We start from the raw sequence: 16,633 nt of genomic DNA on the forward strand, positions 1-16,633 counted from the left end.
TAGACACACTGGCTTAAATGAATGGTACTGTAGCATCACACACACCCCCACACACACACTAAGTAACTTTCCTTTCTGTTTTTTCTTTCCCCCTCTTTTTTGGCCTTGAAAAGTAAATTGAATCCATTTTCCAGAACACTTAGGGAATTTCAGAGCTCCAAATAAAAGAATTTTTCACAAAGACCCTAAGCTTCTCAGACTTTAAATTTAAAAAAAGAAAGCAGGCAAAACCTGTAGTTAATATTGACACACTCCAAAAAGGCCCATCACTAGGAAATGCAGCAGAAATTAAATAAATAGAAAGCCTAACATGAGGCACAAGAACAAGGGGCCACCTTATGCTGTGGCCAGCAGAGGCATTCAAACATTTCGTCAGCAGGATTCCAGCCAACCTCCGAAACTCACTCTTATAAGCCAGCCCCAGATATCCCAGAGCAAGATGTAGCTGTGTAGTCTCTCTTTCCACAGCTGCTTTAAGGGGGGCTGGCAACGTGGCTCAGCAGGCTTGCCCCAGAGCCATGGCAAAGAATGGACTTATAATTTTCATCTTGGTGATCACCTTACTCCTGGACCAGACCACCAGCCTCACGTCCAGATTAAAAGCCAGGAAGCACAGCAAACGCCGCGTGAAAGGTAATGGGGCTTCTCAGTCAAGCAAAATTCTAGACTTACACAGTATGGGGAGGTGTGGACGATGTTAATTTCCGAACTCCTCCGGGAGACTGTCTTTGGTGATGGCACCATGCCATCATCCCTATATGGCATCTCAGGGGATTCAGTGATGTTTTAATTATCTGGGATACTTTGATTTTAAAGAAACTAGGCTGTTTAAAAAAAAAAAAAAAAATGGAAAAATTTGGTAATAAAACAATTCTGTATTGTGTATTTTTTGTTACGTGGGCTTAAATAGAATGTGCTTCAGAGGAAGCTCATCTGGGTATCTGAACATCTGGTGTTATTAATATGGGGCAAGAGGAATGTATTAACAGATCACACAGTTTCACCAGTAGATATTGAGTAACTTGATTCAGTTATATTTTAAGATAACTATAATCTTATTTAATGTGTAGCAGAGGATAGAGCTTTTGGTAATTGTGACTTCCTATTTTGTCATTAGTTATCATTAGCTATATTTCCATATCCTTGGCAGTATAAGGACAACCTATACCATATATTTAAACTTTTTCATGACAAAGACATTGAATCTCTCCAACTTAAAAAAGTCAATATGCAAAGTTATCTAGTATTTGAAGGCATTGTGATGCAAAATTGAATCTCCAGACAACCACAAATTTTGAGTGGCTTGAATTGGGTTAACAGGTTAAAGAAATTGAAAAGAGCAAAGATGACAGCAAGGTATTTGCAATATGCTGAAACCAAAGGAAAAGAAAAAAGCAAGACACAGGGTCATGTTTTATCACATCCTCTGCATCATTTTCATTTCAGGATATTTCAGATTATGACTTTATTTCCTTATTTTCATTTCATTAGGAACAACAAACACATACAAACAAATTTCAACAAGGTTAAAGTCTATTTGACATGACAGATGGCTGGTAGGTAAAAAGGGGTCTTGTGCTTTAATGATTATAAAGTACCATTTTTCAGGGGCATTGATTTACAAAAGTTAGGTCTGGCGCAAGTTTTCTTTTTTGTTTTTTGTTTTTTTTGAGACAGAGTCTCGCCCGGTTGCCCAGGCTGGAGTGCAGTGGCACAATCTCGGCTCGCTGCAAGCTCCTCCTCCTGGGTTCACGCCATTCTCCTGCCTCAGACTCCTGAGTAGCTGGGACTACAGGCGCCTGCCTCCACGCCCGGCTAATTTTTTGTATTTTTAGTAGAGATGGGGTTTCACCATGTTAGCCAGGATGATCTCGATCTCCTGACCTCATGATCTGCCCGCCTCGGCCTCCCCAAGTGCTGGGATTACAGGTGTGAACCACCGCGCCCGGCTAGCGCAAGAGTTATTAAGTGGAATCTTTTTTCCTTAGGAAATACTATACTTCTTTCAGTGAAAGATTAAAATATTTCTCATGAGTAGGTGAAACGTATTGCTGAAGATGATATCAAAAGAAGTGGGGAGAGAGAAGATACTGGGTGATGTGGCACATTTCTGTGGCCAGCATTTCTTCACCACTGGATGAAGTGGTACTCCTCGTGAGAGTAGTGATCACACAGTAGGAATGTGTGAAGAGGGTTTGAACGTGACTGCGTGTGCATGTGCGTGCTGTGTGGGCATTTTTGAAGTAATCGCAGCTTAGGTTACATCTAGGTTATCCAGGGGCCTTCCCTCCCCTTCCTCCTCTCACTCTCTTCTCCTCTCTCCCCACCTTTCTTTCCCACTTCTTTCCCGCTTTCTTCCCCACTCCCTCCCTCATGACCACATGTGCAACTGACAGGGTACACACCTCTTAAGTATCATTCCCCCAGTATAGTTTTCACTACTTTTTGCCATTAGGTCCAAGAAAGTAGATTGTACAGTAGGTGAAGCAATAAACCTAAACCGGTCAAGCAGTTATATCCCCATCCATCCGTATACCTTTAAAATAGTTTAAGTACCTTGAAATATAATACCACCAATGTTTACGAGACCAAAAGTGAAAGCCGTCTTCTCTCTCCCAATCCTCATCACAAAATTATCCACTATTAACTATCGGGTAATACTATTGCCAGAAGTTTCGTGTTTTGTTTTTTTGTAGGGTTGTTTGTTTTGAGAAGAGTCTCACTTTGTCACCGAGTCTGGAGTGCAGTGGTGTGATCTCAGCTTACTACAACCTCTATTTCCCAGGTTTAAACAATTCTAGTGCCTCAGCCTCCCAAATACCTGGGACTACAGGTGCTCGCCACCATGCCCAGCTGATTTTTGTACATATTTAGTGTAGATGGCGTTTCACCGTGTTGGCCAGGCTGGTCTCAAACTCCTACGTCAGGTGATGGCATTGCAGGAGTGAGCCACCACACTCGGCCTATTCCTCAAGTTTTTAAAAGGTGCAATTAAGATATATTTTTAACAATATAAGAATTGACTATTCAAAATGTTTGGCAGGCAAATAAATTTATTTCATCTATTAAACCTTGGATAGTTACCAGGGTAAGCAATACTTTATTCGTTTTAACAGCTGCATAATATTTCATTGTTTGGATGAGTCATCACTTAATCTGATCTGTTCTAATACATCTCTTTTTGATTCAATGGCCTCAAGTAACTGCTTTGCACACATGTTGCTGCTCCCCATGTTAGGATGTTCTGAGAAATTTCCAGCAGTAAAATTGCAGGTTAATTATACTTTCAAATTGTCTCTCCAAATGATAACACCAATCCATCCTCCTGTCTTCTGGGTATGGGAGTGCCCATTCCCATACACTTTGACAACTCAACATCCTGTAATGATTTCACTGGCCATGTCTTCTGGGAATGACTTTTTATGTTTCTACACTGTGTCTACTTCTGGAGAGCAACAATAAAACGAAAGGGAGCCTTCTGGGGGACACAAAATAGCAATTGAAGAATTTAGCTTCAAACACAAGATCTCTCTGGTACTTGCTTCATAGGTCTGTTTATGTGTTGCATTCATGAATAAAATATGACTTTTACAGGTCAGTAGTTGTTCCACATATTCCCTTTGTTCGTTGCACACAAAAGACATCTACATAAGCTACAAAGCACGGAAGCTACAGCCCAGTCCCTGGATAATGAATTTCATAACCATCTCCCAGGAGCCTAATATCAATTCATGTGTCTTCATGTTAATTACAATGTTTACAATCTCCCAGTGGAGACCATTTATTTTAGGAGAATGGAGCAGGAAGCTGAGAGGGATGGGGGATGACATTTGTAGGAGTGACAGCTTATACCTTAGAAGCAAGTCTTCAGTCGTCTTTGCCAGCCTGGCCCCCCACGAGCTGACGAATTTGCATTCTGAATGCACCCTTACATTTTTTCTGGATTAAATGGTTACATAGACAAAAATCTTTGGGTTATAGTATTTCTGAACTGAGCTATGGGATGCTTTGAGAACTGATGTGTAGCATTAAGTAAAACAGAGGCAGGGGCCACCCCCTGATATTCCAGAAGACAGTTTCCTAACCCAAATGAAACATCTGGCTTACGAAGCACATGTTTAAGGGGACAGTGAATTAGCACATGTGAATTTTAGACTGCCCTGAAAAATCCAGTACAGAACATAGACTACCTCTATGGCATCCCCATAAAGCAGCAGTTGGGGACAGTTCATACCAAGCTTTAAGTATCTTCTCTGTCTGGGGCCATGTGCTGGGGACCAAGAAAGTAGAGGCAATCACTGTGCAGAAGAAGGTAAGAGAGATGAAAAGAGAACAAGGCTGGACCTGGGTAAATTCAAATCCCAGTTCTGTGCTTTTCTAGCTGGGTGACCTTCAGCAAATGAATTCAGCTTACTGGGACTATTTCTTCTGTAGAATGGAGACAGTGATAGCGTCTCTCTCAAAACACTACTGAAAGAATTGATCTCTGACAAAGAGTATGTGGAGGCTTTTAATAATTTTTATTGTGATTTCTAATTCCTGCTTTTGAAGACCTCACAAGCTGCCAGTCTTCTAAGAGAATTCTTATTAGGCCTGAAATTTCAGTTTAACCAAGGTTGCTTGTTTTCTGCCACTTACTTATAGCCAAGATTGGTCAAGGACAGCCATAAAAATCCTTTACCCTCATCCAGGAACATACAAGACTTAAGTTGCTAATACCTAATTTCTCCATGAGCCTTTAGCACTTAACCCTGCTAGGGGCCACCATACCTGAGGCATGGGTTGAGTAGGAACACTGGGGACAGGGGACTTGGGGACCCAAATAAGTCTGAGTATGAGTTCTGCCATGTATCTTTTGAGTCACTCCCATTGGACTTGTCCTCATTCTTCAATGGGAATCTAATTTTTCTCCCTTCATAGCTGTTTGAAGAGCAAGTGAAAAATAATTTTATATACCATAAAGTATATATTCACTAGACAATATTATGAACACCTTTTATGTGCCAAGCATCATGGTAAGCATCAGAAGCATCAAGAACAACAAGGCAGATGAACTGAGGTAAAATAGAGAATAGAAAATATAGAGAATATTCTATAAACTATGGAATAAAATAAAATGTGAACCGAGACTAGAGAATGAAGAAAAATAAGTTCCAAAGAGATTAGCAGAAGGGATACTGAATTACAGGATAACCCCGAAAGCCTTCTCAGAAGAGGAGATATTTAAGCTTGCTAAGAACACAGGAAAGCATTGGAGCAAGAGTGATCCTAGCAGAAGGAACACACAGGAAAGATAAGATCGAGCTCATTCTCAGATGACCCTGAAAGTCAACAAGCCCAAAGTCACAGGATGGGACTGGAGAGACAGAAGGCGCCTCAATCTCACAGAAAGACCTTTTAGTAATTATGATCACCATGAAGCTCTTAGGAATCTTCTTGTCCAAATCGTTTTCTTTTTCTTTTCCCTTCCTCCTTTCCTTCTTTCATCTTTTTTTCTTTTTTTTTTTTTGGAGGGGGGAGAGAAGAAAACAGAGTCTTACTCCCTCACCAAAGCTGGAGTGCAGTGGGGCATGATCTCGACTCACTGCAACCTCCACCTCGCCAGTTCAAGCAATTCTCATGCCTCAGCTTCCCCAATAGTGGGAATTACAGGCACTCAACACCATGCCTAGCTAATTTTTGTACTTTCAATAGAGACAGGGTTTCCCTATATTGGCCCCAGCAGGTCGCGAACTCCCGGCCTCAAGTGATTCACCCACCTTGGCCTCCCAAAGTGCTGGGATTACAGGTGTGAGCCTCTGCGCCAGCCCCAAGTTATTTTCATGCATTATTTTTTTTGTATACACTGGGCTCAGGTTCACTAAAACCACTATCACCTTGGGTCCTTCATTACAAAGCTTGATTTTACACCCTAAAATCTTCCCCAGACAAGAATGGAGATCTGAAGACTCAAATTGAAAAGCTCTGGACAGAAGTCAATGCCTTGAAGGAAATCCAAGCCCTGCAGACAGGTAAGGTGCAGACCTCCTCAATGCCTTGTCCCAAAGGAGACAGGAAAATTTCTGGGTCAATTTCTGGGGGACATCTTTTTAAGAGAAACATTGACAAATCAACAATGTGGCCAATAAGAGGGCCCCAATGCTGGGAGATGATTGTTTTAGGAAATCAACTTCATTTATAACCCCATTCTCCCATATATGAGCGGTATAGAAATAAAAATAAGTAGTTCAGTAATACATTTGAAAAGTCAGTCCATAGTTATTCTCTAAAGGGTAGTGAAACAAAATGAAGCAAGTATGAAATGACTAAAATGATTACCATTTATTGGATGACAGGTAAGTGCCTATCAGGCTACCACACCCAGCCTAAGATGCCGGAAGAACATGGGTTAGAACCGCAGCTTGCCAACAGGGCAGCGCCAGTGTTCCTCCCCACAGCTATGCAGCCACTTGCGCTACTGCCCAGGAGCTATTCTCCAAGGGGTGAGGAAGTGAGCCACGCTGGGCAGGTTCAGGAACAGCCCTGGTTTACAAGGCTCATCCCCCCAGGAGCTAATATCCTTTGCAGCAATTTCAAAAGCAGGGTGTTGAGGGTCCTTCACAAGAGACCTGCCTCATTACAAGTTACTGCCTTCAGGGAAGACTGAAGTGATGACTTTCCATCAAGTATTTATAACTCCCAGGCCGGTCCCAGGCCAGATGCAGGTTACCAATCTGGGTCATTTTTACCATAAGTAATGTTGCCTAGGAACAAGGGCGACATACTCCCTTTATCAGGTTTCCAGGGGAACAGAATTAGAAAGTTAAAAGACGGTCAAATGGTTATGGCAGAAGGTGAGTTTTTTTCATTCTTTACCCACAGTCAGGTACTAGAAATTCTTTATAAACACAAATCCATTAATCCTCCAGCAACTTAAGCTATTCCGATCCTAATTTTACAGATGAGGAAACTGAGGCACAAAGAAGATAAGTAATTTGCTCAAGATATACACAGCTAGTTAAATGTCAGAGACGAGACCTAAACCTAGGCACTATGGCTCTGAGACCTGACTCTCCAATGTTAACGCCCTAAAACTATCTTTATGTTTGGTTTATCCTGAATAATCTAAACAATATTACTAAGGCTCAGTTATCTGCTTAAGAAAGCCACTGTTTCTCCACATGCAAACCTAGAATTTTATTTTTGAGACAGATTCTCACACTGTCGCCTGGGCTGGAGTACAATGGCACAATCTCGGCTCATTGCAACCTCTGCCTCCTGGGTTCACATGATCTCCTGCCTCAGCCTCCTGAGTAGCTGAGATTATAGGCACACACCACCACATCCGGCTAATTTTTTGTGTTTTTAGTAGAGATGGGGTTTCACTATGTTGGCCAGACTGGTCTTGAACTCTTGACCTTGTGATCCGCCCACCTTTGCCTCCCAAACTGCTGGAATTATAGGCGTGAGCCACCACGCCAAGCATTTTTTAAAAAGCATTAAATATCATCTAGTTCCAAAACTCCCAAAGAAATCCGGCACATAAATGGAGCTACACAGAGCAACAAGCATGTATGTATCAGAACAGCATGAGGTTTAAGGCCATGTCTTGGGATAGGGCAGACCTGCGTTTGGGTAGCTGTGATCTCACATGCTGCAAAAATTACTTCGTTTAAAAAAATGCTAAGGTGTCACAAGTAACAACTTCTCTAAGTCTAAATATCCTGATATGTAAAAATAGGGGTAAATAAAATACAACTTCATGGGGTTGTCAAGATTATGTGACTTAATTTATGTGAAGTGCTTAACATGTCTGGCACATAGAAAATTGTAATAGTTGTCTCATCATTATCACACTTCATTCCACAAATACTTATTGCTATTTGCCAGGTCCAGCTCTACTCATAATACACTCAAAATGCATCTTAATATGTTAAATTTCACATCTTCACAGTCTGTCTCCGAGGCACTAAAGTTCACAAGAAATGCTACCTTGCTTCAGAAGGCTTGAAGCATTTCCATGAGGCCAATGAAGACTGCATTTCCAAAGGAGGAATCCTGGTTATCCCCAGGAACTCCGACGAAATCAACGCCCTCCGAGACTATGGTAAAAGGAGCCTGCCAGGTGTCAATGACTTTTGGCTGGGCATCAATGACATGGTGACGGAAGGCAAGTTTGTTGACGTCAATGGAGTCGCTATCTCCTTCCTCAACTGGGACAGTGCACAGCCTAACGGTGGCAAGCGGGAAAACTGTGTCCTGTTCTCTCAATCAGCTCAGGGCAAGTGGAGCGATGAGGTCTGTCGCAGCAGCAAGAGGTACATATGCGAGTTCACCATCCCTTAATAGGCCTTTCTCCAATGTGTCCTCCAAGCAAGATTCATCATAAGTTGATGATCTCTAACAAGTAAAAATTATCATTTTTACTTATTAAAAAATTGAAACACAGAATCAATGTCCACAGCAATATGACAGAGTCAACCAATTTTGCTAACACATTTCTTTGGGTTTTTGCCCTTCCTGGGGTATAGGGGATCGGAAATACTGATCCGTGTGCATGCAGATAAAATGGCTTCTGCAAAACAGACTAAAATCTCTTTCCTAGTCTTTCTCACTTGTATAAACCCAGTCTGTTTTAAAACAAATCACAGTAGCTATGCATCTCATCACTCCAGAAAAGCAAGCTTAGGGGACCTGGAAGATTTTCCCTTGGAAGTTTAGTGTATATTTGATTAACAAGAATTCCCTAAATCAGGGACTCTAGGTGCTATATAATCCAAAAAATTTTCAGCCTGTTCCTCATTCCATCCCTTGCTGGCAATAACACCTTGTTAGCCCATTACCCTTTTTTTGAACTGCTGCATTTCCTGGTGGGATTTGTATCTTGTCTGCCATATCAAAACACAAACACCCCTGAAGAGGTTCTGATTTTATTTTACTTTTCTTCCTGCCTACCCCCCTTTTGTAGAAGTTTCCAGCCGCAATTTGTAAGGAAATGACAAGGCGCATATTTGATCAATTTTCATTCCCACCATTGCATTACAACCTCTAACTTAAATGGGTAACCCTAAGGCAGATCAGAGAAACAGATTGCATGATAAAGGGAAATAGAACAAAAGAACCTACATTTAGCATCCTTACTCTCACCTTTTATGAGACTGAGAGTGGACTTATGTTTCCTTTTTCACATTGTTGTATACTTTTTTTTAGCCATCATTATATATTTAAGTCTATTATGGGCAACCAATCTTTGGAAGCTGAAAACTGAATTTAAAGAATGCTATCTTGGAAAATTGCATACGTCTGTGCAATTTTTTTATTCTGCCAAGTGTTATTCTGCTTGTTTAACTAGATTGTACAAAATAACGTTATTGCTTAATATTAAACTACAAAGTTTAGACTTGGAGGGAAATGGGCTTTTTAGAAGCATACAATTTTAAATATATTCTGTTCTTCAAATAAATAGTGTTTAAACATTGAATGTGTTTTGTGAACAATATTCCGCTTTGCAAACTTCAACTACACATGCTTGGAATTAAGTTTTAGCTCTTTTCATTGCTCAACAATAAAGCCTGAATTCTGATCAATAGAAAATGTGTTTGACTGTTAATTACACTTATTCAAACTATGTTAGTTTATATTAAACTTGGCAGAGTTTGAGGGGAATTACCCTGGATTTAATCAAACTGGTGATTCGGATATACTCAGAACAATTTTACCTGGCAATGAAGAGGTATGATCTGACTAGAGGAGGGAAACTTTTTTAAAATTGTAGCTGCTTTGGCCAGACACAGGGGGCTCACGCCTGTAATCACAGCACTTGGGGAAGCTGAGGTAGGCGGATCACTTGAGCTCAAGTGTTCAAGACCAACCTGGGCAACATGGCGAAAACCCTGTCTCTACACAAAGCACCAAAATTAGCCAGGTGTGGTAAGGCACGCCTGTGATCCCAGGTACTCAGGAGACTGACGTGGGAGGATTTCTTGAACTCGGGAGGTTGAGGTACAGTGAGCTCTGATTGTGCCACTACACTCCAGCCTGGATGACAGAGCAAAACCTTGTCTCAAAACAACAGAAAATGTAACTGCAATTATATCTGGTGAACCTTGGCCAACTCCCTACTTCCAACATAACCATAGTCTCCCTAAAGATAATGACCATAACGAAATGGGTGGACACTGGTAAGTAAGTGCATTCTCCTCACATTTCAGGTACTATGCTAGATCTTATGTAATTCTCATTTATCTTGGGAACCCCCCTGAGAATCAGGCTCTAGAATCGTTTCATATTACAGAAGCAAAACAAAAAAGATAAGTTGCCCTGAGTCGCATAGTCGCATGCCAGGAAATAGTGGAACTGTCGTTGGAACTTAGTAAGCTGATTCAGATTCTGTATACTTAGTAACCATGGGGAGCAATAAAGGGTAAAGCCCATTCCAAAAGGCAATGGGAGTAGATTCTAATCCAGGGTCTCAATTTCCTTAGGTGAAGTAACAATTTGGACTAACAGCTGACCTTGAGAAGTATTCAGTCTAACGTCACTGCACAGAAGGCGTTTTTCCTTCCCCCTTTGCAAGGGCCCAGATAAAGACAAAGACAACCAGTGTTATTGAGCATGGTGGTTCAAGACCCTAATCCCAACACATCAGAGACTGAGGCAGGAGGATCACTTGAGGCCAGGAGTTCAAGACCAGCCTGACCAGCCAAGACATGTTCTCTACAAAAAAATTTAAAAACTAGCCAGGTGTGACGGCACATGACTTTAGTCCCGGCTACTTGGGAGGCTGAGGCAGGGGGATTGCTTGAGCCCAGGAGTTCGAGGCTGCAAGGAACCATGATTGTACCATTTGACTCCAGCCTGGGCGACAGAGACCCTCCCTATCTGTTTAAAATCAAACAAACAAAAACGTTTGAAGATGGATCCATTAAATAAGGCAATCCTTCCCAAAGTGCCCCAACAAGACCAAGAGAGGAAGTTAATTCAAAGGAATAGATGGTTAGTGACATCAAGATAAGAGCAAATATCAAGATCAGTTAGCAAGACTTAAGCGCAGATTATGGGAAACAGCAAAACTGGGAGGAATGGATTAACAGATTACTTGGTTTGTTCCTGGGTCTAAACTCATGACCCTGACTTTGTTACTTAGCCAAGAAACCAGCTGAAACCCAGGCCCACAAGATTCCCTAACCTAGACTTCTCTTTGGTCTGTTTTGTCTGTTGGGTACTGCCTAGCAAACAACTGGTCTTCAGGCAGCAATGAAATCATTTTTAATTCTCAGGCCAACTTTTTTTTTTTTTTTTGAGGCAGGGTCTTGCTTTGTCACCCAAGCTGCAGTGCAATGGCACAAACATGGCTCATTGCAGCCTCAACCTCCTGGGCTCAAAGTAGCAGGGACGACAGGCATGTGCCATCATGCCCAGCTAATTTTTCCTTTTTTAGAGACAGGGGTCTTGCCGTGTTGCCTAGGCTGGTCTAGAACTCCTGGGCTCGGGCAATCTTCCCACTTCAGCCTCCCAAAGCTCTGGGATTGTAGGCATAAGCCAATGCTCCCAGCCTCAGGCCAACTCTTAGGTCTCCATAAAAGCTGTCTGGACTGCAGGGTAGAGAAGCATCCTGAAGAAGCCTGGTGTAAAGAATGACAGAAGCAATTAGCAACGTCTCCCCCAAAAGGTCATCGTCAGAGGATGTGAACATTGTATCATGTAAGTGTCAGGTGATATAACTTTCGAATATAACTGACATCTTTGGGAAGGTAGGCATTTCCTGTCTTCCCGAAGATGTCAGTTACATTCGAAGCCCAAACAGTCTAGGCTCCCCAAACCTTACCAGGAAGCTGATTCAAATCTTTAGAGCAGTATTTCTCAAACTTTTAAATGCTTGTAGATCACCTGAAGCCCTTGTTAAACTACAGATCCCATGGGGCTTGGCTGATTCCAACAAGCTCCCAGGGGACACCAAGTCTAGACCACAGACCACAGCGTGAGTAGCAAGGTTCTACAGTTTTAGCTACTTGCCCAGACACCATCTCTGATTAATTGTAGCAGTTCTGCTGCTTGCTAGCACAAAAGTCAAGGGTAAGATTTACAGTTCTTCTGAGTAAAGAACAATACAGAGCAGTTCTCTACTTACCAAAGATGCTTGCATCCACATCATTAAGTGACATAACAAGAAAAATCAGTAAGTTAAAGGAAACGCCTATAACAAACTGAGGCTTAATATTTTGAAGGAGAACTGGCTTATTGCAAGGCTCAATGGCTTCTCTTTCCCAGCATTACAGTGCAGCATTTCTTACCTAAAAATAAAGTTATATTATTGGAGGCCTAGAATTTGAGGCTGCAGTGCACTGTGGTTACACCCGTAAACAGCCACTGTACTGTAGGCTGGGCAACATAGTGAGGCCCCATCTCAGAAGATAGTAACAAAATAAATAAATGGAAATATAAAGTATTTTCTTCTCTCAGATTAGCAAGAACTTCCATAACATCACCAAAAAAGCACATCTCACAGAAAGAAACCCAAAAAATTTAGTGTTTGGGGCATGCAATAAATAACATCAAATTTTAGCAAACTCAGTATCTTATTTAATCTGATGCAAGAAATTCAAAGGGTATCTACTAACGGTAATAGGTAATACGGAGAGACAGAGGAAGCCAGTCATAGCACACAAGAGAGCAAGACTACCTGAGGGGGTCTGTGAAGACAATATTAGCACCTCTAATTACACATGGTATTAAGCAGGTTAACTACTATCTACTTTTTTCTGAACTGACATCCACAAAATGGAAACTAGTTTAAATAAAATTCTGCTAAGGAACTATAAATTGAATATACAGTAGTCAAAATCATGTGCACACATGCCAGCAAGCAAAGCTGACACTTTTGCCAGTGTGGGTGGTTCAGGGAGGTATCCACAGCCCACTCAGAGCCAATCAGATTATTTTCCAGTGGTTGTCACCTGGAAACTGGGAGCAATGAAATACTTTCCCTTAAACATGTTCAATTAGGACAAAGTAAATGTAGGGCTTCCGGCAGAATTCTTTCTTTCCAGATGAGTGCAATGTGCAGAATGAAGCGAAACAAAGATAAGCAGTGATGAGAAATAAGGGCGCAAGGATGGAAGGAGAGGGAAGGGAAACAAAACAGGAAGAAAATGTGTGTGTTCAGATAGTTCTTAGCTCATCATATTTCAATCCCCTAAGGCCCTGGGGTTCTATTTCTGTATATTCTGTAAGCTGCCCCATAATTCCTCCAAACCACAGAATACAATTTCTCCTTTTCACTTGCACTAGTAGTTTGAGTTGGCATATCAGCCAGGATAGGCTACGTTTTGATGCAGTAACTATCTCAAAACCTCAGTGGCTTTAAACAGCAAAGTTTGCTGCTGTCTCTCATTTTCATATGCATTGTGGATTAAAAGGGGACTCCCTCTGCATTGTGCTCACTCTAGAAACCAGCAGATAGAGAAGCAGCAATATAGAATGCTGTCATTCTCTACAGCATAGAGAGACAGCAGCCATTAAACGATCTGATAAAGAAATAGTAAACATTTCCACTCTGAGGGAGACCTGCAAGTGCAATTCAGCCATGGGCCCAGGAGGTAGAGCTCGAATATTTGGTGGTGATCAGCATGTCTCCCACAGTTGGGTTTCTGTCCCTTGCAATCAAAATGATTCTGATTAACACAAGCTATGAAGAGAAATGAGACTAGCAAGACCTGTATTCCAATTGAAAGAGAAAGTGGGTTCATGGAGATAACTAGGTAGCAGTAGAAAAGCATCTCATAATTGGTAAATGGAAGCTGACTTCAAAGCTTCAAAAGCTGGAAGACAGTTTAAGTGTATAAATTGGAATTATATGCAACTCCAAAGGCAGGTTCTTAGCATTTGTGATAGCTTTCTAGAAGTGGGACATGCATTTTTAAGTTGGGAGATGGTATGCGCAAATTTTATCTTATTAAAAGCCAATTAATTATTCTGGTTGTCCAACATATTTCAATATATTTAATCTACCCAAGTAGAGTGACCATAGATTACATTCCAATTTGCCCTGGAGAGAGCTGATGAATGACAATTGTTCGACAATTTATAGCACCGTTTTTCACTCTGAAAGTTTCCCAGTTTGGGTAATACATTATACTGTCATCCTAACTATAACTCAGGCTTTGTTTCAGAGGTTTGATGATCTTGCCTATACACCTACATTTTTAAATGCACCTTCCATTCCTTTCATGGAGGAGCCCTACACTTGAGACAAACTATGCTACTCATGGGAAACTAAATGCACCATTAATTTACACCAGCAGCACTCTGATCATATTTCTCTTTCCTCTGTCTAGAACTCTTTCTCCTCATTTTGTTTCTGGTGACTTTCTTCTCTTTATTTAATATTCAACACAATGGCGACATTTTCTGCCCTCCTGAAAGACATTTCTTCCCTCTGTGCATTCATAGTACCTTATATAACTCACAGCACTTACTGCATTTGTCTAACAATGGACAAGTATTATATTATCCTCCCCTACTTCACACCTTTCAATGGCTTTCCAAGTTTCTCAAAAACAAAAGTTTAACATGGCCTGGAAAGGCTGTAAGGTCTTGCCCTTCATTCCTCTCCGTTCTCTCTTCCCTTCACTTTTGTATTGCCACCCTTTGTGGGCACCAATCTCCTCCTGTCACAAATATTTGCATAGAAACTCTTCCATCATCTAGTTAAACCTTGCTCATTCTTCAAACATCAGTTAGTGAAGACTTCAGGGAAACTTTCTCTGAACTCCCTTAACAGCACTTAAGAATGTGCTTGGCTGCAAGTAAATAAGATACGACTAACAGTGGATTAAGCAAATAGGAATTTTTATTATTACGTAACAAGAAGTCAAAGTGAGCAGTTGCAGCACTCTTTGTTTCAGAAAATCAGTAAGGCAAGGTTTGATGTTTCTGCTGTTCTGTTGGCCTTTTCTGATAATCTTAAGTTGTCTGTTGCAACTCCAGACATCACATCCACATTCAATAAAGACACATAGAATAACATCAACCAGCCTGGTTTGCCCCTCTTATGACCAACATCCTCCAGCAGACTGCAGTTTGTTTTGTTGGTCAGAACTCTGCTATATGGATGCCCTAACCCCATGAAAGGCTAGAAAACGAAATATTGTTGGCTGGGCGCGGTGGCTCAAGCCTGTAATCCCAGCACTTTGGGAGGCCGAGACGGGCGGATCACGAGGTCAGGAGATCAAGACCATCCTGGCTAACACGGTGAAACCCCGTCTCTACTAAAAAATACAAACAAAAATCTAGCTGGGCGAGGTGGTGGGCGCCTGTAGTCCCAGCTACTCGGGAAGCTGAGGCAGGAGAATGGCGTGAACCCGGGAGGCGGAGCTTGCAGTGAGCTGAGATCTGGCCACTGCACTCCAGCCTGGGCGACAGAGCAAGACTCGCCTCAAAAAAAAAAAAAAAAAAAAAAAAAAAAAAAAAAAAAAGAAATATTGTACATTTTGTCACACCAAACAAAATTAGGGCTAATAAGAAACAATAGAAAGTTTTTAAGTAACAGGCTCTGCCAGAATCAAATCCCCTTGTAGATTCCCATAGCACCAATGCCTCCTGCCTGTTTCCCTTTTTCACATGTGATTTTACATTTATATTTATTTCTCTTATTAGACTATAAACTCCAAGAGCTCAGAACTAGAAAAAAATTTTTTATTATATTTCCAGAGAAATATGACATTTGCTAGAGGCTCAATATGTAACTGTTGATGGAATAAATGAGTTAACGCACTACCGCATTTCCTCTTTTCAGGGGTTAAGTACAAGTTCTATTCTGTGCCCCAGGTTCCAAGCATGATGTTCAATCTCATTAATCAATGATTTAAATAATTTGATCAAATTATTTTATCAGAGAACACAAAGCTTTAAAACAAACTTTTGTTCCCACTCAGATCTATTATTTACCTCCATACCTAAATACTTTGCATTCTTCTGAAGTTTCGCTTCTTTATTAAAAACAACAAGAACAAAGAACTACATCAAAACTGTACCCCAGAGGAGCCAGAAGCTAGTGGCTAACAAATGCAGGACTCAACAGCCAACAGCTAAACTGAGATGGGAAGATCAAAGGCCTCTGTAAAGTGAGAGCTGTCTGGGCTCTGCTCCCTGGACTGAAGGAAATAAACCAGAACATCTTCCTCAAAGCGATTTTACACATTACTGCCTCTAACTTGGTATCATTTAGCTACTCTGTTCAGATTAAAAAAAGAAAAAAAAAAATCAATGAAGTACTCGGATGAGACTTCAACACATCACTCAACAGAATATTTTTAAAGTTTCAATTTCCAGAATTGTTATAAACAAAAGCAGTTGCTCCTATCACAGTAATTGGACTCTGAACAAGCTGTAGCACACATTCACGAAGCAATTCATTGGGTAATTCATTGGGTTGAAGAACCAAACCAGGGATCTCAAATACATGGCACCTGGGCCCCCGACTTTGTGTTTGTGCTGCAGTAACAGAATAGCAGACATTGTGTAAATAATAAAGAGCAGAAATTTATCAGTTCCCATTTCTGAAGGCTGGGAAGTTCAAGATCAAGGAGGTGGTATTTGGAAAGAGTCTTGTTGTTTCATCATCCCGTGGAGGGAAGGCAGAAGAACAAGAAAG

The 16,633-nt window shown here is 41.2% G+C and overlaps 1 protein-coding gene across 1 annotated transcript; it reads left to right on the top strand.

Moving 5' to 3' along the window:
* Positions 1–476: 476 nt before the first annotated feature.
* Positions 477–8,325, top strand: CLEC3A (C-type lectin domain family 3 member A). Its single transcript, XM_007994141.3, has 3 exons — positions 477–633; positions 5,928–6,011; positions 7,934–8,325. The coding sequence occupies exons 1-3, from the start codon at positions 519–521 to the stop codon at positions 8,323–8,325; spliced, it is 591 nt and encodes a 196-aa protein (XP_007992332.1). The 5' UTR covers positions 477–518.
* Positions 8,326–16,633: the final 8,308 nt, after the last annotated feature.

This window comes from Chlorocebus sabaeus, chromosome 5, assembly GCF_047675955.1.
Source record: "Chlorocebus sabaeus isolate Y175 chromosome 5, mChlSab1.0.hap1, whole genome shotgun sequence".
NCBI lineage: Eukaryota > Metazoa > Chordata > Mammalia > Primates > Cercopithecidae > Chlorocebus > Chlorocebus sabaeus.